At 36.9% G+C, this 22777-nt stretch overlaps 1 protein-coding gene across 3 annotated transcripts in view; it reads left to right on the top strand.

Annotated features, from left to right (window-relative positions):
• The window catches only part of TAOK1 (TAO kinase 1), a 158164-nt gene that overhangs the window by 124931 nt on the left and 10456 nt on the right, over nt 1-22777 (top strand). For all 3 annotated transcript variants that reach the window (XM_035027669.1, XM_035027671.1, XM_035027670.1), the window contains exons 14-19: nt 4450-4686; nt 6633-6761; nt 8654-8857; nt 9685-9924; nt 13293-13505; nt 15196-15378. In XM_035027669.1, coding sequence (XP_034883560.1) covers nt 4450-4686; nt 6633-6761; nt 8654-8857; nt 9685-9924; nt 13293-13505; nt 15196-15378 — 1206 coding nt within the window. The remainder of the gene's footprint in view (nt 1-4449; nt 4687-6632; nt 6762-8653; nt 8858-9684; nt 9925-13292; nt 13506-15195; nt 15379-22777) is intronic.

Below are 22777 nucleotides of genomic sequence, written 5' to 3'. Positions count from 1 at the left end.
CTACTTAATGTTTTTGAGGTTTATCAGTCTTCTGTTCATTAAAATTCATTCTTTTTTAAAGGATTTTATTTATTTATTAGAGAGAGACTGAGAGAGAGAGCATGAACTGAGGGAGGAGCAGAGGGAGAGGGAGAAGCAGAGTCCCCACTGAGCAGGGAGCCCGATGTGGGGCTTGATTCCAGCCTGAACCGAAGGCAGACGCTGAACCAACTAAGTCACCCAGGCACCCCAAAAGTTCATTCTTTTTTATCACTATAAGTAGTTTTCCATTGTGTGAATATGTGATTTTTATACTCATTCTTTATTGATGAACATTTGGTTTGATTACCTTTTGGGCTTGTAAGATTGCTATAAACATTCTTGTACAAATCTTCATGTGAACATGATATTTTAATTTCTTTTTGGTAAATACTTAAGGTAACATAACTGAGTTGTAAGGTATGTGTATGTTTAACTTCATAAGAATCTATCAGTTTTCCAAAATGGGTGTACCATTTCACATGCCCATTAGCATTGTATAAGTTCTAATTGGTTCACATTCTCTCCAACATTTGGGATTGTCAGTCTTTTTTATTTTAGCCACTCTAGTGGTATGAAATGGAATCTTGTAGTAGTATTTTTGCATTTCCCTGTGACTAAAGAGGTAATCATTAAAGCCCCTTTTCATGTGCTTATTGTCTATTCTTGTATCTTCTTTTGTGAAGTGTTTCTTCAAGTCTTTTGCCTTACTTCTTTTTTTTTTTAAGATTTTATTTATTTGAGAGAGAGAAAGAGCAGAGTGAGAGAGAGCACGAGCTAGGGGGAGGAACAGAAAGGAGGTAGAGAGGCAGAGAGCCCGCTGAGCAGGGAGCCTGATGTGGAGCTCCATCCCAGGACCCTGAGATCATGACCTGAGCTGAAGACAGACGCTCAAATGACTGAGCCGCCCAGGCACCCCATCTTTTGCTTCATTTCTTATTCAGATGTTCATCTTTTTAATATTGATTTGTAGGTGTTCTTTATAAAGGTTGCTTATAGTAATTTATCTCATATATGTCTTGCAAATATTTTTTCTTCATCTGTAATTTACCTATTCTTTTTCCTACTTGATGAAAAATTAAAATTTTTTAGTTTTAAAATCCAATTTAAAAAATGGATAAAGTGGGGGGCGCCTGGGTCGTGCAGTTGGTTAAGTGACCAACTCTTTGATTTCAGCTCAAGTCATGATCTCAGGGTGGTGAGATTGAACCCTGCCTAGTGCTCCCCACTCATTGCTTAGTCTGCTTGGGATTCTTCTTCTCCCTCTGCCCCTTCCCCCTGCATGCTCTCTCTCTGTCTCTTCCTCTCTCTCTCTCCCTCTCTCTCTCTCTCAAATAAATAAAACTTTTTAGGGGCGCCTGCGTGGCTCAGTCAGTTAAGCATCTGCCTTCGGCTCAGGTCATGATCCCAGGGTCCTGGGATCGAGCCCCATGTCAGGCTCCCTGCTCAGCTGAGAGCCTGCTTCTCCCTTTCCCTCCACCTGCCACTCTGCCTACTTGTGCTATCACTCTGTCAAATAAATAAAATCTTTTAAAAACAAATGAAATATATAAAGCTTTTAAAAAATGCATAAAGTGGGGGGTTCTTGGGTAGCTCAGTCAGTTAAGCATCGACTCGATTTCAGCTCAGGTCATGATCTCAGGCTTGTGATGTGAGATCAAGCCCTATGTCAGGCTCACACTGGGTGTGGGGCCAGCTTAAGATTCTCTCTCTGCTCCTCCCTCCCTTAAAAAAATGGATAAAGGTCTTGAATAGACATTTCTCCAGAAAAGATATACAAATGACCAACAAGCACATGAAAAGATGCTCAATATCATTAGTTATTAGGGAAATGCAAATCAAAACCACAAGGAGGGACCACTTCATACCCACTAGGATGGCTTTTAAAAAAAAGAAAAATAATAATTGTTGGAGAGGGGCACCTGGGTGGCTCAGTTGGTTTAGTGTCTGCCTTCAGCTCAGGTCATGATCCCAGCATCCTGGGATCAAGTCCCGCATTGGGCTCCCTGCTAAGTGGGGAGCCTGCTTCTCCCTCTGCCTGCCGCTCCCCCTGCTTGGGCTCTCTCTCTCTCTCTCTGTCAAATAAATAAATAAAATCTTAAAAAATAATAATAATTGTTGGAGAGCATGCAGAGAAATGAGAACTCCTGTATGTTTCTGGTAATATGTATGTAATAATATTGTAATTGTGTATGTAATATGATTCAGCTTCTGTGGGAAACAGTTGACATTCCTCAGAAAGTTAAACTTGGAATTATCATATGACTCAACAATTCTGTTCACCCAAAGAATCAAAAACTAATAAACAAATACATGTACACACATGTTCATAACAGCACTATTCATAATAGCCATATCCATCAGCAAATGAATGATAAATTATGGTATATGCATACAATGGAATATTATTTGGCTGTAAAAAGGAATGAAATACTGATACATGCTACAACATGGATGAACCTTGAAAACATGCTAAATGAAGGAAGCCAGGCATAAAAGATCATATTATATGACTATATGAAATATCCAAAATAGATGTGAATCCATAGAAATGGAAAATAAATTGGTGGTTACGAGCAGAGAATGGGGAACAGGATTGTCTTCTGAGATGATAAAAATGTTTTGTAATTAGATAAAGGTGGTAGTTGTATAACATTGTGAATATTCTAAATGCCATTGAGTTGTTCACTTTGAAATGATTAATTTGGGATGCCTGGGTGGCTCAGTTGGTTAAGCATCTGGCTCTTCGTTTCAGCTCAGGTCATGATCCCAGGGCCTGGGATCCAGCCCAGGGTCCTGGGTTCCAGCCCCACGTCGGGCTCTGCACTTAGCAGGGAGTCTGCTTGAGCATTCTCTCCCTCACCCTTTGCCCCTCCCCACACTCGCTCACACACTCGTTTGCTCTCTCTCTAAAATAAATAAATAAATATTTTTTAAAAATGAATAATTTTAGGGGTGCCTGGCTGGCTCAGTTAGAAGAGCACGCGACTTAGTCTTGGAGTTGTGAGTGAATTTGACCTCACTTTAAAAATCCAATTTATAAATTTGTGTCTTCCAAATTTTTATTTAAAATCTAGTAAGTTAACATATAGTGTAATATTGATTTCAGGAGTCGAATTTAGTGATTCATCACTTATATATAACACCCAGTGCTCATCATAACAAGTGACCTCCTTAATCCCCATCATCCACTTAGCCCTCCCGCCCCCCACCCATGTGCCTCCATCAACCCTCTGTTCTCTGTTGTTAAGAGTCTTTTATGGGGGTGCCTGGGTGGCTCAGTTGTTAAGCGTCTGCCTTTGGCTCAGGTCATGATCCTAGGTCCTGGGATCAAGCCCCGCATCAGGCTCCCTGCTCTGCGGGGGGCCTGCTTCTCTCTCTCTCTCTCCCCCTGCTTGTGTTCCCTCTCTCTCCTTTTTTCCCTTTCCCATATGTTCATCTGTTTTGTTTCCTAAATTCCACGTATGAGTGAAATCATGTGGTATTTGTCTTTCTCTTATTTTGCCTAGCTCCGTCCACATCGTTACAAATGGCAAGATTTCATTCTTTTTGATGGCTGAATAATATTTGTGTGTGTGTGTGTGTATGATCTTCTTTACCCATTCATCAGTTGATGGACATTTGGGCTCTTTTCATAGTTTGACTATTATATTTTTTTCTTTATAGCCAGTGCCTTTTGGGTCCTGTCCAGGAAATATTTGCTTACACAGTAGTCCATGTCTTCTTTTGCTTTATGATTCTATGTTTTTTTGTTTTTTTTTTAAGATCTTATTTATTATTTGACAGAGAGATATATAGCAAGAGAGGGAACAAGAAGCAGAGGGAGTGAGAGAGAGGGAGAAGCAGGCTTCCCACTGAGCAGGGAGCCCGATGCGGGGCTTGATCCCAGGACTCTGGGATCATACGATTCTAAGTTTTATGTTTAGATCAAATGATTCTTTTCAAATTAATTTTTGAATATAGAGTGATAATAGGAGTCAGGTCTATTTATTTATTTTTACAGGGAACCAGTTGTTTCAGCAGGATTTATTAAAAAACGCTTTCCATTTTGAATTAACTGGAATTTTTGGTAGAAAATCCAGTTGACTGAGTATGTGTGGGTCTATTTCTAGATTTTATTCTGTTCCTTTGATCACTTCAGTCTGTCCTTATCCCAATACCACATTGTTTTGATTGCTGAAGTATATGTCTTCCAACTTTTTCTTCCCCCTCAAGATTGTTTTGGATATTCTTGGCCTTTTATATTCCCATATAAATTTTAGAATCAACTTGTTTATTTCTTTAAAAGACCTGCTGGAAATTTAATTGAAAACTGCTAACTGGGATCTCTTAAATTAATTGCCTGCTTAGTTAATAGAGTGATCTAAAATGCTTTTGAAAGAAATGTTTTGCTTTATTTTGTTCTTTTCTGTCCATTGTTTGTATGTCTAGGTTACAAGGCAAATGCAAGAACATGAGCAGGACTCTGAGCTTAGAGAACAGATGTCTGGCTATAAGAGAATGAGGCGGCAACATCAAAAGCAGTTGATGACTCTGGAAAATAAGCTGAAGGCTGAGATGGATGAACATCGCCTCAGATTAGACAAAGATCTGGAAACTCAGCGTAACAATTTTGCTGCAGAAATGGAGAAACTTATCAAGAAACATCAGGCTGCTATGGAAAAAGAGGTGGCTGATTCAGTATTATTAATTTGTTCTAGCTTGTAACCATCCCAGAATTAACCAAGATAATATTTTGATGTTAGAGTATCTCTTCCCCAGAACCAAGCAAATCAATTGGAGAGAGAGACATTTACATAACATGTAAAATATCAGGTACCGAGTCTGGGAACCAATAGACACGGGATTATTTCCTGATACTTGATAGATTTAGTGTCACGGTGGGTAAGTCATTCATTCAGCTGTTCTGGGCCTCAGGTACTCTGGTTATCTGAAGAGTTTGATAAATCACTTATTAGTAACATGGTTCAGGTCTCAAAAAAATCATTTGTGATTCCCTTTTCTGTGTATTTTTTGGAAACTGTCCTTAAATTTATAGCAACATTTTTATATCAGAATAATTGAAGATTAATATATAAAGAGAATGTTAAAGATTATAAATTAAGAGAGTCAGATTAAGATTTAGCCTATTTGTTTATTTACACATAAGTGTCATTTTACTATATGATAAAAGCACATTTTTTAGGATTCTTGTTATGTGAAACCTTTTCTTGTAAAGGTTTTTTTTTTTTTTTTAATATTATTTATTTATTTGAGAGAGAGAATGAGATAGAGAGAGCATGAGAGTGGGGAGGGTCAAGAGGAGAAGCAGACTCCCTGCTGAGCAGGGAGCCCGATGTGGGACTCGATCCCAGGACTCCAGGATCATGACCTGAGCCGAAGGCAGTTGCTTAACCAACTGAGCCACCCAGGCGGTGCCCCTTGTAAAGGTTTTTGATGTCCCATTAGTTTCATTTTATTTCATAGTCATGTTTGTCAAGTAAAATGTAAGCGTCTCAGTAAATTCAACAAAATATCTTCAAATATGTCTGGTAGTCCACATTAAAGCATTATTTATCATAGCTACCCTGTTCAACCTTCCTCCCCCCCCAAAAAAAAGAACCACTCTCTTACAATAGTAGAGAATTTAGCAAAATAATTCATGGTGTAAATAAATATTTGATTTTGAAATAATTTGGTGAAAGAATTATCCTGTTGGTCATTGGGTAGTATTTTTAATAACTTAGGAAGAGGTAGATACTAACATATTTAGGAAAGCATTTCATGAAACGGGATATAGAATATGATTACAAATTTAAGAAATAGATATGCATAGAAAATATTAGGAAGGGTATACACCAAAATGTTTATATTGGTTATCTCTGGGTGCTAAACTCATGTAATATTTTCCTTCTTTGTGTTTTTCTATACTTCCTAAATGTTCTACAGTGATTATGCATTGCATATATCATCAGAAATAAGGGGTGCCTGGCTGGCAAAAGTCGGTGGAATATGCAACTCTTGATCTCAGGGTTGTAAGTTTGACCCCCATGTTGGGTGTAGAGATTACTGAAAAATAAAAACTTTTAAAATAAGGGGAAAACAGTATGATACATATGTCTAATAATTAATATTTTCATATTATTTAATATATAAAAGGTCAAGTTTTACATTTAAAGATAAACATATTACATTATTTCATATACAAGTCAACCAAGATAAGAAGTCATGATTGAATTATATTTATAGATAAATATGTATTTGTTTGTTTTTTTATTGGGGGGAGAACATACTCCTGTTAAATGGGGGGGAAAAAAAAGGTGAAAACATTCTGACCCTGTACAAGATCAACATTTTAAAGACGAGTTCCATTTTATTGGTTTTCTGAAATTGAAATGAAGATGCTGAGTACTCCAGAAGCCAATATTGTTATATGTTAACTGCTGAAAATTTAAATAAAAATAAAAAAGGATGCTGAGTAACAAGTATTAATAATTTGTTGGGTATTCTCATTTTGGTAATACACTGATTTTTTTGATCATGGGAAAAAATGGTATCCTTGGTAATGTGTATTCAAATGCTGCTTTGAATCTATCAACTTAACTAATTTGATCCATTTTTTAAATTTTCTATAGGCTAAAGTGATGGCCAATGAGGAGAAAAAATTTCAGCAACATATTCAGGCCCAACAGAAGAAAGAACTGAATAGTTTTTTGGAGTCCCAGAAAAGAGAATATAAACTTCGAAAAGAACAGCTTAAGGAGGTACTTATTTTATAAACATTTTCAAGGCAGTTATCTGCTTATTGATTATACGTAATGTTGATCAACTCATAGAACCATGAAGATAAATTTTTCTCTTGTTGTTTGTCACCATGAAATGTGTATCAGTTTGAATGAAGACATTGATGACTGAGATCCTCAGTTGAGGAGGTTTACATAAAAAGAATCATCTCCTGAAAACATAAGTTATTTTATTTATAATAGCTTTCCTAAGCACTTGTTAAGTAACTGATTAGAAATAAAAATATGTGAGCTGTGGAAAAAAAAGCCACACATTTCTTTCTTTAAAAATAAACCATTCCGGGGCGCCTAGGTGGCTCAGTCGGTTGGGTGTCTGACTCTTGCTCTCAGCTGGGGTTGTGATCTGGAGTCTTGACATGGAGCCCCCCTCCTCAGGCTCCACACACAGCAGGGAGTCTGCTTGAGATTTTCTCCGCCGCTTGTGTGCACATTCTCTGTCTATATAATAAATCTTTAAATAATCCTTTAGGTGTATAACACGTGGGTGCGTGCATGCATGTGTGTGTTCATTCCAAATGATTCTCAGTATAGAGGAAGGGACATACTAGACTTTTGGTGGGGAAATTCCCTGGCAGAAGATTTTGAGAAAGATACCAGGTGATTCTCAGGAAACAAAAGAGAGGATCATAGGGGAAAGGAGGGAAAAATAAAATAAGACAAACGAAATTAGAGAGGGAGACAAACCATAAGAGGCTTTTAATCATAGGAAACAAACTGAGGGTTACTGGAGGGGAGGTGGGTGGGGGGATGGGGTAACTGGGTGATGGCATATGATGAGCACTGGGTGTTATATGCAGCTGATGAATTACTGAACTCTATATCTGAAACTAATGATACACTATATGTTAACGAATTGAATTTAAATAAAATAAGTTAAAAAAAAAAAAGATACCAGGTGATTTTCTGTCTATGTGCCTATGTTTTCCTTGTCTCTTCCTGTAGTGTGTGTGCATATACACCTTCATTTGAGAACTACTAATTTATGTGCTTTTTATTTTTACATGTTTGAATATCTTATGAACTTAAGTTATAAAGAATTTGTCTTTTTCTTGAGTAACAGGGAAAGGACCATAAGGTTAGTAGTCTCTGAAAAATCAACTTAGACTTAGGAAAGATGGCTGATTTGTATTCTCTGCAATATTGATGGCTTTTTAGGTTGAAAATATACTAGTATTAATTGACATCCTAGGGTTCACCTCATTGAGTATATGATGAATGTTCTCATCTCGCCCAATATAAATGTTATTTTCATGTAGGTAGTTTTTGAGATGATACTTAAAATGCTATAGAAAAGCATTGGTTTTGATTCGTTCAGTGGTCATTAATGCTAAATATTAAATACCACTCATAAAAAAGATTTCTGTTCTCCCATGATTTTAATTTAATTAATTTAATTTCCAAGTTTTTTATATTGAGTACATCCATAATCTTGCCAAAAGCTTGATATTTAGAATGTTAAAAACCAAATGAGACATAACTGTATTTTAGCCCTAATTTTAATTTACATGTGATTTTTACCTGAAAGCACTACCTTCTATCTCTTCTTGGGAAGGATTTAAAGAAAGATATTTTTACTCCATTTAACAATCATTGTGTGCTTTTGAATCATCATAAGTGTAGCTGTGCAAAGCGAAAAGGTATGCATGTTTTCTAATGTACTTTTCTCTTTTTCCACTGGTCACTCAAGAAAAAGGAAAACTTACCAACCTCCTTAAGGTCATTGCCCTGCCTGAGCACTAGAGAGGACATAGTTAAATACGTTTATTTAAATTTACCAGATACCAAATTTTATATTAAGTTTATTCATGTACTTAATTTTTATGTATTTTGAACTGAGTTCTTTATGTTTCCAGGAACTGAATGAAAACCAGAGCACCCCAAAAAAAGAAAAACAAGAATGGCTTTCAAAGCAGAAAGAGAATATACAACATTTCCAAGCAGAGGAAGAGGCTAATCTTCTACGACGACAGAGGCAATACTTAGAGCTGGAATGCCGTCGCTTTAAGAGAAGAATGTTACTTGGACGCCATAACTTAGAGCAGGACCTTGTCAGGGAGGTATGTTTGAATGATGTGATATCAGAAATACGTCTGTCATATCCCAGCTGCAAAGCCTTTGTACTCATAATTCCCTGGCCTAAATCCTTCTTTCCCAGATATTCGATCCACATGGCTTGCTTTCTCCCTTTAAATGTTCTTCTTTACACTTCTTTCTCTTACACATATAGAATACAGGCAGCCTTGGGGCACTTAGGTGATGCAGTTAAGTGTCCGACTTTTGATTTGGCTCAGGTCGTGATTGCCAGGTTGTGAGATCAAGCTCCAAGTAGGGCTCCATGCTTAGTTCTGCTTGGGACTCTCTCTCCTTCTCTCTCTGCCCCTCTCTACCACAGGCATGTTCTCGCTCTCAAATAAATAAATAGGTCTTAAAAAAAAAAAAAAAGGAAATAGAATACAGGCAGCCTAGCTCTACAGTCCATATTCTTAACCACTACACTACACTGGGTATGCTCCTCCTAATAGAATTGAATAGTATACTCTGAAAAAATTCAGAGGATGGCTTACGAACCTTCTTCAAATATAAAATTAGGAGACAATAAAGAAAGGAAAGAGGGAAGGACAGTAAACTTCTTGAGATAGATTTGATAGATTTTAAACTTACTGCATAAAGTAGTGTTAGTAAATAGTAAATGGACAGCATAAAGAAAATTTGTGCTGCTAATTGTTCATTTACTACAGTAAATATTATAAAACCCTCATACTTACTATGTAGCCATTATTGAATCAGAGGATTACATCTATTTCCTGGTTGTTCTGTTTCTTAGGATTTTTTTCCTGGCATCATACAGCAGTATTATACCTTTGTCTTTTGTGTTATGGATTAGGAGTTAAATAAAAGGCAGACTCAAAAGGACTTAGAGCATGCCATGCTACTGCGACAGCATGAATCCATGCAGGAACTGGAGTTCCGTCACCTCAACACCATTCAGAAGATGCGCTGTGAGTTGATCAGATTGCAGCATCAAACTGAGCTGACAAACCAGCTGGAATATAACAAGCGAAGAGAACGAGAACTAAGGCGAAAGCATGTCATGGAGGTTCGACAGCAGCCTAAGAGTCTAAAGGTACCTTTAACCTAAGCTTCTTGATAAAAGGGAGAAGAGATAAAAGGCATCCATGTAAACAGTAAAAGTCTAAGACAGAGGTCTGGCATAAAGAAATTGAATAAACTTTTTTCTTTTCATTTTAAGAATGTTTGGTTAGTATTTTAACATTTTAAGAATGTTTTGGCTTATGTATTTCTCAGCAGTATACCAAAACTTTCTGGTATACAGTTGTAGGACATGCCATAAGTAAGAATCAGAATTCTGATTTTTAATATACCCAAATGTCCAATGCTGATATTATAGTTGACATGTCAACATGCTAACCTGTTTTCTTCTTTCTGTTGTTCCAAGTAATATAATTTTGGAATCTTACTTACTCTAAATATGATTTGTTTCCAAAAAAGACACTAAGTTCTTAATCAGCACAGAAGCCAATGAATAGAAAATGTCTTTTTTACTCCCTCTCCCTTCATTGTCTATACTTATCTTAAAAGGAACAAAGAAATCATTACAGTGTTACTCGAGTCTGCTTGCTTGCTTTCTTTGCTTGGTAGTGTAGGTAAGACCATGGCGTAGGTAGTTGGGATATGTGTGTGTGTGTGTGTGTATTTTTTTTTTTTTTTTAGCACATCAGAGTAGAGCAAGTTGTTATATAGCCCTCCCCCCAATAAATAAGTAAAGATAAGTGTTGGTGATATATAATACCAAAGGACTTTAAATTTTGTATTTACTTTGAATACAGGAATTCATTCACATAGTATGAAATGTGAAGATACCAAAGTGTATTATAAAGATTTTCCTCTCTCCCCTTATCTCTCCAGCCAGCTGGTCTAGCCCAGAGTCAACCAGAGTTAACAATTACAGGACATTTTCAAATTTTATAACTTGTAATAAATATTTGAAGGAATATAATCACATTACTCTTAATGAGCAAAAACAAAATCATCCACTGCATAGGCGGTCATCTGTAGTAGTACCTCAGTTAATTCGGATATGTCTGCAAATTTTAAACTTTTATTTACATCCAGTAAGGCCCATATCCCCTAGTATTTCCTTTTTAAACTTTACCCTACGCCCTTTTATTTGAGAATTTAACTATAAAACTGTTTTTTGTCTTTAACTGTCCTGGAGTGAAGTGAAATTCATTCAAAGAGGTAATCTGTGTTAAAATCTAGAAACTATACTATATCCAGTTGTAACTCTGATTCCCATGCAACTCCATTCTAAAAGACTGTCTTGAATGAAATATAAAAGCAAAATTAAGATGGTTTATTCTTTCCTTGTGAACTGGGATAAAATTTCACTTTTTTGTGTCTTCAAAATAATTAATAAACATCATTTACAGAGTAGCTTATGTTGACTACCCATATAGCCTTCATTAATCATTACTTAGAAAAATTGGAATTCATAATGATTTTTCAGATTTATTTTGTCTTTGTAATGAAGAGGGTATATACTCTTTTGGCTACAGAACAATTTCCCCCAAGAGATTTTTAAAACAATATGTCTGTAAAATTATTGTTTTAAAGTCAACAGCACCCAGAAGCAAACCACACTGAAAGCTTGTTAGTTTTCTCTAGTCATACCATAAATCTGATATGACTGCATTTCTCTAGGGACTTGGAATAGGTGGTTGTTTGATATTTAAGCCTTCCTTTCTGTTTCCTCTTGTTGGATCCTTTTTGTTTGAAAGCTTGTTAACACTAGGTTTTATTTTTACAGATGGTGAGGAGAAAAATAATATTTCACAATCATAGTCAGACTTTGAATGACTTAGAATGCCTCCTTTGATGACCAGTGACCTCGAGATTTTCCATAAAGGAAATTGTTCTGTTACTTTAGTAGGGAAGAAAATCATGGTGTTCCTCTTAGTTATATATATCTTTCTCCTTGCTCCATTTGAACAAAAGAAACACCAAGTCATCCCATTTTTAAATGCCTAAGTCATAATAGTTGTTTCTTCCAACTTCCTTCAAGACTTTAATGGGGAGTAGGGGGACTTTAGTTTGAGCACTTGGGGTTTCTATAGTTTATTCTTGATTGTAAGTGTTACTCTTCTTGTTGAAAAAAAAATTGCAAGTTCTTTTTCTCATTAGGCTAATGATATGGAATTTCTTGGTATCCTATTTTAAAAATAAAAACTTTTATTAAAAGATTGAATGTTATACAGAGGCAGGAGAGAATGTCTAAATGTCATTGTTTCATTCCTAGCTAACTTGGAAGAATTTTTTAACCAAGGACAGTATTTAAGTGTGGTGCTACTCCGCATAATTAAACCAAGAGTTTATCTTTCTAGTTAGACAATTTTTGACCCTTCACAGAATAAAGTATCATGACTATGACCTAGTGCCTCGGTTGGTGTGAAATATGGAAAAGGTCTACTTGACGTTGTAATATTACAAGGGGTGGTGAATGACTAGTTCCGTGACAAGTGGTTTACTTTGGTAAGGTGTGCATTTGTTGCATACTGAATCAACCAATCAGTATCTGGCAGTATTTATATTAAGGTAAAATAATTTCAAGTATAGGTTCTGCCTTAGTGTAGTAAATGAATATATTCTCGCAGGCTCACTCAGTATACTTCATAGAATAATATCTCATGATTAACAAAAATCAAAGCTAAAACTCTTCTGTCTCTGAGCTCAGTTATTTTCTCTCAGAAATATTTATGTAGCTCATGTCTCTTATCACTCCCAAGAAAGTTGTCCTCTCCCTTGCCCCATAACTTTTGTTTGACCTTTAAAAGATGAGCTAACCTGACTGACTTTCAAGTTTTTGCTTATGGCATTAAAGAGTAAACCATTACTAAGTATGTTTCTATCTAGTTTATTCCCTTAAGGAAAAGATAATTAATTGTAAATAATATTAGTTACTAATACCCTGCTTTGTGGGGTCTGTTATTCAGTATGTAGTTAGAGTTGAGATTGTTATTAAAAGAAATTAAAGCAAAGTGCCTCAGATAAGGAACAGAGTAAATATGCTTATTTTCTCCCTCCGAGATCTGATAAAATATTGTCTGGCCAGTAAAATACCTTTATATCTACTATACTTAATGCATGAGAAGAAATTTAATTTTCTGTCATGGTAATTTTAATATTTACTCAAGTCACCAAATTTACTAACAAAATAACAAGTATTGCTTGAAGTCCTATGATAAATGAATTTCTGGATATTTTAATGTTTTAAATTAGAGCTTTTGTTATAAAAATGCATAGAATCCAGTGGTTTGACCCAATAGCTAAGTGCAAAAGTACCTGCAGCCTTATGATCTCGACCTTTTTGTTTTTCTTCTCCCTTTCTCCTTGTTGCCCTTATTTTAATGTAAGCCTAAGGTACACCAAATGCCATATATTAAAAATTATATGCATTTGTTTTTTTCTTCCCAGTCTAAAGAACTCCAAATAAAAAAGCAGTTTCAGGACACCTGCAAAATCCAAACCAGACAGTATAAAGCATTAAGAAATCACCTATTGGAGACGACACCAAAGAGTGAGCACAAGGCTGTTCTGAAACGGCTCAAGGAGGAGCAGACCCGGAAGTTAGCCATCTTGGCTGAGCAGTATGACCACAGCATTAATGAAATGCTCTCCACACAAGCTGTGAGTTTGTTTTATTAGGCAAAATAAATTGTTAGTGATCCTTTCCTTCTACCCAGCAATTAAAATACTAGTTAGAAATGATCGTTCTCCTGCAGCTTGGGAAATAGTAGTGATGGTCCATATTCTTCCTTCTCTGGAGCATTGCTTGGAAGCATGCATGATATATATAGAATTCTCATTGGTACATTTAGACCTGAAGGGTTTTTTAAAAAACATTTTATTTATTTATTTGAGAAAGAGACAGAAAAGAGAGCACAAGTGGGGTGAGGGGCAGAGGGAGAAGCAGATTCCCCGCCAAGCAGAGAGCCTGATGTGGGGCTTGATCCCAGGACCCTAGGATCATGAACCGAGCCGAAGGCAGACGCTTAACTGACTGAGTCACCCAGGCGCCCCTAGACCTGAAGTTTTAAACAGGCTCTCTGCCAGTGCCTCTCAGGTGTTTAGCACATATCCCAATAGCATATATCAAGGATTGGAGCAGCAGCTTTGTTAGGTAGTGAGCAAAAAGTAGTACTGTATTTGGAATCCAAATGGTCACATTTGAGTACAAATATAAAATATTTTCTTTCTTTTTTTTTAATTAAAGATTTATTTATTTATTTTAGAGAGAGCGTGCAGGGGGTGGGGGGTGGGCAGAGAGAGGGGGAAGGAAGCAGGCTCCATGCTGAGCTCGGAGCCCCATGCCGGGCTCTGTCCCATAACCCTGAGATTATGACCAGAGCCGAAACCAAGAGTCAGACACAACCGACTTAACCACCCAGGCACCCCAAGATATTTTCTGTATAAGTTTTGTAAACATTTTCTTAAAGAGCCAGATAGTAAATATTTTAGAGTTTGTAGGCCAGGAGGCAAAATTGAAGATATTATGTGGGTAGTTATATAGCCATTTAAAATGTAACTATCTCAGGGGCACCTGGTGGCTTCGTCGTTAAGTGTCTGCCTTTGGAGATCATGATCCCAGGGTCCTGGGATTGAGCCCCACATTGGGCTTCCTGCTCAGCGGGAAGCCTGCTTCTCCCTCTCCCACTCCCCCTGCTTGTGTTCCCTCTCTCTGTCAAATAAATAAATAAAATCTTTAAAAAAAATTTAAAAAATAAAATGTAACTATTTCAAATGTAAAAACCATTTTGGGGGCTCCTGGGTGGTGCAGTTGGTTAAGCCTCCCAACTCTTGGTTTCAGCTCAGATCATGATCTTGGGGTCTTGAGATTGGGCTCTCTGTTGGGCTCCGTGCTCAATGAAGAATCAGCTTGGGATTCTCTCTCCCTCTCCCTCTGTCCCTCCCGCTCGTGCTCTCTCTCTAGGATAAATAAATAAATCTTCAAAGGACAAAAAAACCCGGGCAGCTGCCCAGATTTGGCTAGTAGGCTGTTTGCTGGTCCTTATGCTATAGTTATTTCCATTGGAGAGAAACATTCAGAGTCTTAACTTATATCATCTTATCATATTCTAGATTTTTCTTAAGAAAAATGTGGTTATTTAGGCATCCTACAAAGAGCTCATGATGTCTTTATCTTCCTAATGCCATCAATGGTTATTAGGCCTTCCTTTTTCAGAGATGTTTACTCCAAGGTATGAGAGAGAACAGTTGTTATCCTGCAAAAGAGTACTCTGTCTTCTCTCATACCTCCTCTTTTCCATAGGTGAGGAATAGATAACTCACAGTAGGATATTTTCTTTCTCTTTTTCAGCTACGTTTGGATGAAGCACAGGAAGCAGAGTGCCAGGTTTTGAAGATGCAGCTGCAGCAGGAACTGGAGCTGTTGAATGCATATCAAAGCAAAATCAAGATGCAAGCCGAGGCACAACATGATCGAGAACTTCGAGAGCTTGAACAGAGGGTCTCCCTCCGCAGGGCACTCTTAGAACAAAAGGTATAAGTAATCTGAGGAAGGTAATTGTGCTAGGGTTTGCTTTCAGCAGAAGCATTTTATAAATCTTTTTCATATTGACAGGTGGTATTGAATTGTTTTCACAATACCGTATCTCCTTAATTCTGGTTTTGGTAGTGTTCTTCTTTTTCTTTAAAATTACTGATTCAGTAATGAACCTTATAATTATTGAGTACTAAACATCAAGAGAATATAATTAAGTAGTAATTGCTAGAGGAAGGAATATGGGGTTATGTGAAGACAGTTGAATTGGGAGAGAGTAGCTCCGGCTCCGTGTTCCTCACTTCTTTTATGTACCTAGCTCTACCTAAGGAGATTGGAGAAAAACTTGGTTAGTGAAGCAAAAGAACATTAGTAGTTGCCTTGGAGAAGCAGGGACAAAGGATCAGGAATATATATACTTTACTTATACACCTGCAACTATACAGATTGGTGGAAGATAATTATAGGACAGATTATTTTCACACAGGTGAAAAATCAAGCTGAAGATGTTACTTCTAGATGTATCTGTATTTATTTATTTTTTACTTATTCTTTGTCAGATATATTAAAGAATAGAACTAGAATCCCCAAATTCATTTCATCCTTTAAGGTGGTAAAGTTGAGTGTGTGTGAGTATGTGTGTGTTTTGGGGGAAAGAATGATGGGCAGAAGATTTTTGAGAGATAAAGAGGAAAGCATTTGTTGTTAGAATATAGTTGACCCTCGAACAATGTAGGGGTTAGAGGCTGCTACAACCTATGCAGTTGAAAATTTGCATGTACCTTTTCTTACACATATAAAAGTGACGAGAAGCCTTACCGATAACATAGTCGATTAACACATTTTGTATGTTATGTGTATTATATACTGTATTCTTATAATAAACCAAGCTAGAAAAGAGAAAATACTATACTATAGTATACTATAGGACTACTAAATATACTAAAAAGACTATACTGTATTTATTGGAAAAAATCCACATGTAAGGGGACCCATGTAGTTCAAACTCATGTTGTTCAAGGATCGACTGTAGTAGAATATCAGTTGTATCCAGGATTCGGAGCTGTGTTTAAGAATTCCTGAGCCATAAGTTCCCAACAGCTGGTATAGTCTTAGGTCCATTGTAAGTGAATACTTGCCTAATGGTCTTGCTAATGAAAGTTGTTATTGTTTCTGGATAAAATTACAGTGCCTTCTTATATTCAAAAAATTGTCTTAAAAAATCACTTAACTAAGATGTTACTATTTCCCTGGGACAACTGTCTTTATTACTAGCTTCTTTGAGAGGCACTTGGCTCTAAAAATTATCTTGGTTATGTTTCTCATTCAAGATGAGAGAGAACACGTAAATTTTGAGAAAAATCTATAGTTTGTTAGATTTATAAATCTGATTCCAATTTGAACATTTAAAATTCATTCTGAAGTTCTGTCACGCTTCAAAATTATCACTAAAAGGAAAACCTCTATAGTATTTTAGAAATAGTGTCGTGAGGGGCGCCTGGGTGGCTCAGTCGTTAAGCGTCTGCCTTCGGCTCAGGTCATGATCCTAGGGTCCTGGGATGGAGCCCCGCATAGGGCTCTCTCCTCAGCGGGAAGCCTGCTTCTCCCTCTCCCACTCCCCCTGTTTGTGTTCCCTCTCTCGCTGTCAAAAAATAAATAAAAAATCTTAAAAAAAAAAAAAAAGAAATAGTGTCGTGAAAGAAATATTGGTACTATTAAAAATATATTTGTATTTTTAGCTCCACCTAGTGGTTCAGAGTTAAACAGTACTAATTAGTCACTTAGGTACAATCTTACTTCGATGTATGAACCAAAGTCTACAAGTTCTACAAAGCCTGGTTTAAAACTGATACCCATTGGTGAAGGTGCAGTAGTACTCTCATATACTGTAAATGCATTTTGAAAAGCAATTTGGATGTATATATTGAGTTTTGGAATTGTTAAGCATTTGAGACTTTGAGAATTTAGTCTAAGGAAAAGAAATCCAAAATATAGGGAAAATTGTGCATATAAACAGTCATTATAACATGTTCTGTTTTTTTTTTAAGATTTTATTTATTCACTTGATAGAGACACAGCGAGAGATGGAACACAAGCAGGGAGAGTGGGAGAGGGAGAAGCAGGCTTCCTGCAGAGCAGGGAGCCCGATGCGGGGCTCGATCCCAGGACCCCGGGATCATGACCTGAGCCGAAGGCAGACGCTTAACGACTGAGCCACCCAGGCGCCCCTATTACATGTTTTTTTAAGATTTTATTTATTTATTTGAGAGAGAGGCAGAAATAGTGGCAGAGAGTATGAGTGGGGAGGAGAGGGAGAAGCAGGCTACCTGCTGAGCAGGGAACCTGACATGGGGCTCCATCCCAGGAGCCTGGAATCATGACCTGAGCCGAAAGCAGAGACTAACCGACTGAGCCAACCAGGCGCCCCCATTATAACATATTTTATCATGATTTAAAACATTAACCTGGGGCGCCTGGGTGGCTCAGTCGTTAAGCGTCTGCCTTCGGCTCAGGTCATGATCCCGGGGTCCTGGGATCAAGCCCCGCATCGGGTTCCCTGCTCAGCGGGAAGCCTGCTTCTCCCTCTCCCACTCTCCCTGCTTGTGTTCCTTCTCTCGCTGTGTCTTTCTCTGTCAAATAAGTAAAATCTTTTAAAAAAAAAAAAAATAAATAAATAATAAAACATCTAACCTACATTGGGCTCCCCCTGCTCTGTTGGGAGCCTCCTTCTCCCTCTCCGTCTGCCTGCCATTCCCCTTGCTTGTGCTCTCTCTGTCAAATAAAAAAATAAAATCTTTAAAAAGTCTTAAATAAAAACTAGGGGAAAAAAAAAACACTTAACCATCTAAATAAAGATAATTATGGCCAAGCCAATGAACTCTTACTCATTTAAGTGATGGCTACAAAGACAGTATTAATATGGGGAAATGCTTATGATGTGTTGAATGAAATAAAAAAGACAAATTATAGTGAATTGAAAGAATGCTAGTAGTGGCTATATTAATACAGTAGATTTGTTCTTTTTAAATATTACTTTGATAATGGAAAATGCTTACCATCATTTAGTGTTAAAAATAATAAAAGAACAATAGGATGATAAATCTATATAGTGCCTTGAGTTGCTGCTTGATTTTTAGGGCTAATGTTTACATTTCAAGTGAAGTACAGGTCTGTAAAGCAGTTTGGGTCAGTTGGCAACTACCAAATGCATTTTAACAGCTGTTTTTCTGCACTTTGTACTTACTGGTTGTACAGAAAAGAAACAGTCGTCTGAAAATAAATAGAGGTGGAATTGGAGTGAATGTTAGTTGTTTATAGATGAATAATAATTCTGTTTGAGGATTGTTTTCAGCCTCCAAATGAAACAAAAACTGTTCCTTTAGGTTGAGACACCAACTAAGTAAGCCTCATTTGACTCACGTGAGGTCTTATTACAACTTTTCTCATACTTCATTTACATTAAAATTTCAGCAAGTTAACAACATCACTATAAATGTTAAATCTCCTGTGAATTTTATACATGCATGAAAAGTGTCAGTATCTCCAAAGTATAGGCTTTTTTTTGTTGTTTTATTATTTCATTTAATTTTCTCTCTATATTTCACAGCATCAGAAACATGATTGGTACTTTTTTAAATAAGAATTGACAATTGGAACATTTTATAGGACCTTTCTTTGTTGAACTGAAAATACACAAAAATATCACATTTGATTTCAAAGGAGATAGGTTGGAAGAGCCTCTCAAAAGTCTTAATTATGGTAACTCTTATCTACCCAGTGAAGCCACCTTGCTAATTTGAAAAAATAAGTAACATGTTTTAAAAGAAATGGGAATTAAGGTAGCCTATTTTTATGTTACTGAAAAATGTTCTGGGTTTCTTAAATGACAAAACTAATCAGCAAACAAAATTGAAGCAATGCTTACTAGATTAAAGGTTGATAAGCATTAATGTGTTTATATTTTTGTCATGAGTTTCCTTTAGATAATATGCAACACATTCAGATTAGTTATATACTCAGCACATTCACATTATTTATTAGATCCCTTGAATTAAAATAAATGCTTTTAGTAAATGGATTTTTATAAGTTTTACATTAAAAATATTTCAAAGATAAATTTGAATTTCTTTGAATCCTTAGAGATATGTAAATTCTATATGAATTGGGTATTTTATATATAGTTATTAAAAGTGGAAAATTATTTTACAGGGGCGCCTGGGTGGCTCAGATGGTTAAGCGTCTGCCTTCGGCTCAGGTCATGATCCCAGGGTCCTGGGATCGAGCCCCACATCGGGCTCCTGGCTCAGCGAGGAGCCTGCTTCTCCCTCTCCCTCTGCCTCTCTCCCTGCTCATGCTTTCTCTCTCTCTCTCTGTATCTCTGTGTCTCAAATGAATAAATAAAAATCTTTTAAAAAAAAATTATTTTACAAATACACAATCATTTTTCTTAAAACTTGACAAGTTTAGGGGCACTTGGCTGACTCCCTCATTAGAGCATGTAACTCTTGATCTCAGGGTTGTGAGTTTAAGTTCCACATTGGGTGTAGAGATTACTTAAAAAGTAAAATCTTTACCAAAAAACCCCACAAAACTTGACAAGTTTAGAAAAACATAAATAGAAATTAAAATGTCTGTAGTCCCACCACTCAGAAATCACCACAGTTAATTTGATGTCTTGCCCTCAGAAGCATTCATGTCTAATCTTAAATTCTCCTTCAGCCTTCATATGAAATGCTCACTCTGAAACTTTGTAACACTTTAGTACTTAGAACAGTCAATAATTTTCAAACTCTTCTTACTGGAATCCATTCTGGCCCAAATACTTCTTCTTTTTTTTTTTTTTTTTAAGATTTTATTTATTTATTTGAGAGAGAATGAGAGACAGAGAGCATGAGAGGGAAGAGGGTCAGAGGGAGAAGCAGACTCCCCGCCGAGCAGGGAGCCCGATGCGGGACTCGATCCCGGGACTCCAGGATCATGACCTGAGCCGAAGGCAGTCGTTTAACCAACTGAGCCACCCAAGGCGCCCCTGGCCCAAATAATTCTTATTTTATCATTTTCCCATGCCTTTGCACATGTTCCTTCAGCTGAAAATATCTTTTCCCTCCCTTTCTCTTCCTGGTAAACTTGTATTCTTCCTTCACAATTCAGTCTCTACCATCTCTTCTGGGAGTACTTTGCCCTCATCTTTCTCCCTTATAGAATGAATCACTCCATTCCTTTTTATTTCTGCTATACCTTGTAAATCTGTTATTATGTCTTATCACATTCTGTTGTGATCTTTTGTGTATGTCTCCCATGCTAAACTTTTTTTAAAAGGACACTCTGAAAACTGCATGCATAAAAACTAAACAAATGTTTAGTTTTTTAAACTTGGACACTATTTTTTTTATTTTTTTATAAAGGACACTCCTGAAAATTTGATGCATAAAAACTAAACATATTTGTTGAGTTAGATTTCTGCAGAGAGCAATGAGTATTGGCTTAAATCCTCAAAATACCTTGATAACTGATTTAATGGTCCTTTATAATAAATCCTCTTTATTTATTTTTAAAAAACTTTTTATCATGGAAATTTTCAAGCATACAGAGAAGTAGGAGGAATTATTACAATGAAATCCCCAAGTACTGGGCGCCTGGGTGGCTCAGATGGTTGGGCGTCTGCCTTCGGCTCAGGTCATGATCCCGGGGTCCTGGGATCGAGTCCCGCATCGGGCTCCCTGCTGGGCGGGGAGCCTGCTTCTCCCTCTGCCTCTGCCTCTCTCTCTCTCTCTCTCTGACTCTCATGAATAAATAAATAAAACATTAAAAAAAAAAAATTTAAGAAATCCCCAAGTACTCACCACCCAGCTTCAACAGTTATCAGTATTTTGCTAATTTTTTCTTATCTATCCCCCTGCTCTGCACACAAAACTTTGTGGTGGAGGGAGGAGGTGGGGAAGAAATTTCAGCATACCATCATTTGACTCCAAAATAGAGGTAAGGACTTTTTGACTTTAACATAACCATAATTCATCTAACAAAATTAATAATGAATCTTTAATATTATACTCAGCCCATGCTTAAATTTCCCCTTTTATCTCTTAAGTTGATTTATTTGGATCAGGGCCCAAACAAAGTTCAGGCATTGCATTTGGTTAATTATCTTTTAAGTCTTTCTTTTAGTCTATAACCACTACCCTCCCATACACACACCTTTTTTTTATTGAGGATTGGATCATTTGCTCTCTGTAGGAATTCTCACATATGGATTTGGCTTATTTCATTCTCGTAGTGTCATTTAATGTATTCCTCTCTTCTTCATATTTCCTGTAAACTGGTAATTAAGTCTTGAGGCATGATTATATTTAGATTAAACTTTCTGTTTTCTTGGGGCGCCTGGGTGGCTCAGTTGTTATGCATCTGCCTTTGGCTCAGGTCTTGATCCCAGGGTCCTGGGATCAAGCCCCACATAGGGCTCCCTGCTCCACAGGAAGCCTGCTTCTCCCTCTCCCACTCCCCCTGCTTGTGTTCCCTCTCTCACTGTGTCTCTCTCTGTCAAATAAATAAATAAAATCTTTAAAAAAAGAGAGATACATAGTGTCTAACTGTCCCACTTTTAAGTGCTATCATTGAATCAGTGAATCATTGGGTTCAGGTTTTGTCAGTCTGATAATTCATAAAGTTCTCCCAACTTTTTTTTTCATTGTTGACTTTATTATATATTTTTTAATAAAAATTTATATACAGTCAACTGTATTTATTTGTAATACTTCTGGTTTTCCAGAACTGATTATGTGGCTACCCAACAATGAATTTTTAGCTACACAGAATCTCCTAACTTTTCAATGAAAACTTTTTAGCTTTTTGTTTGCTTTCACTTAAGGTTTTGGTCCATCTGGAATGTGGTGTAAGATGGGGTTCCATTCCATTTTCTTCTAGATGTTGGCCAAATGTGCTTGCGCTATTTGTTTCTCCCATTAAATTAATTACTGCTTTTGTCTTGCATTAAAAGCCTGCAAACTGGGGCACCTGGGTGGCTCAGTCAGTTGAGCGTCTGCCTTCAGTTCAGGTCATGATCTCAGGGTCCTGGGATAGAGCCCTGTGTTGGCTCAGCGAGGAGTCTTCTCTCTCTCCCTCTGCCCCTCCCCCTGCTCATGCTCTCTCTGTCAGATAAATAAAATCTTAAATAAATAAATAAATGCCTACAAACTGAGATCTTCACTCTATTTCTCTTTTACTAATTGTCTGTTTCACACAAGTACCATAGTTATTTTAAGATTTATTTATTTTTGAGAGAGAGAGAGAGAGCACGAGCAGGAGGGACGGAGGGAGAGAGAGAGAATCCCAAGCAGACTTTGCATTGAGTGCAGAGCCCAATGCGGGACTGGATCTCACAACCCTGAGACCACAACCTAAG

The sequence above is a fragment of the Mirounga leonina genome, unplaced genomic scaffold, assembly GCF_011800145.1.
Source record: "Mirounga leonina isolate KUSES-001 unplaced genomic scaffold, KU_Mleo_1.0 Mir_200, whole genome shotgun sequence".
NCBI classification, from domain to species: Eukaryota; Metazoa; Chordata; class Mammalia; order Carnivora; family Phocidae; genus Mirounga; species Mirounga leonina.
The sequence above is the reverse complement of the archived record's forward strand: the minus strand, read 5'-3'. Positions and strand labels throughout refer to the sequence as shown.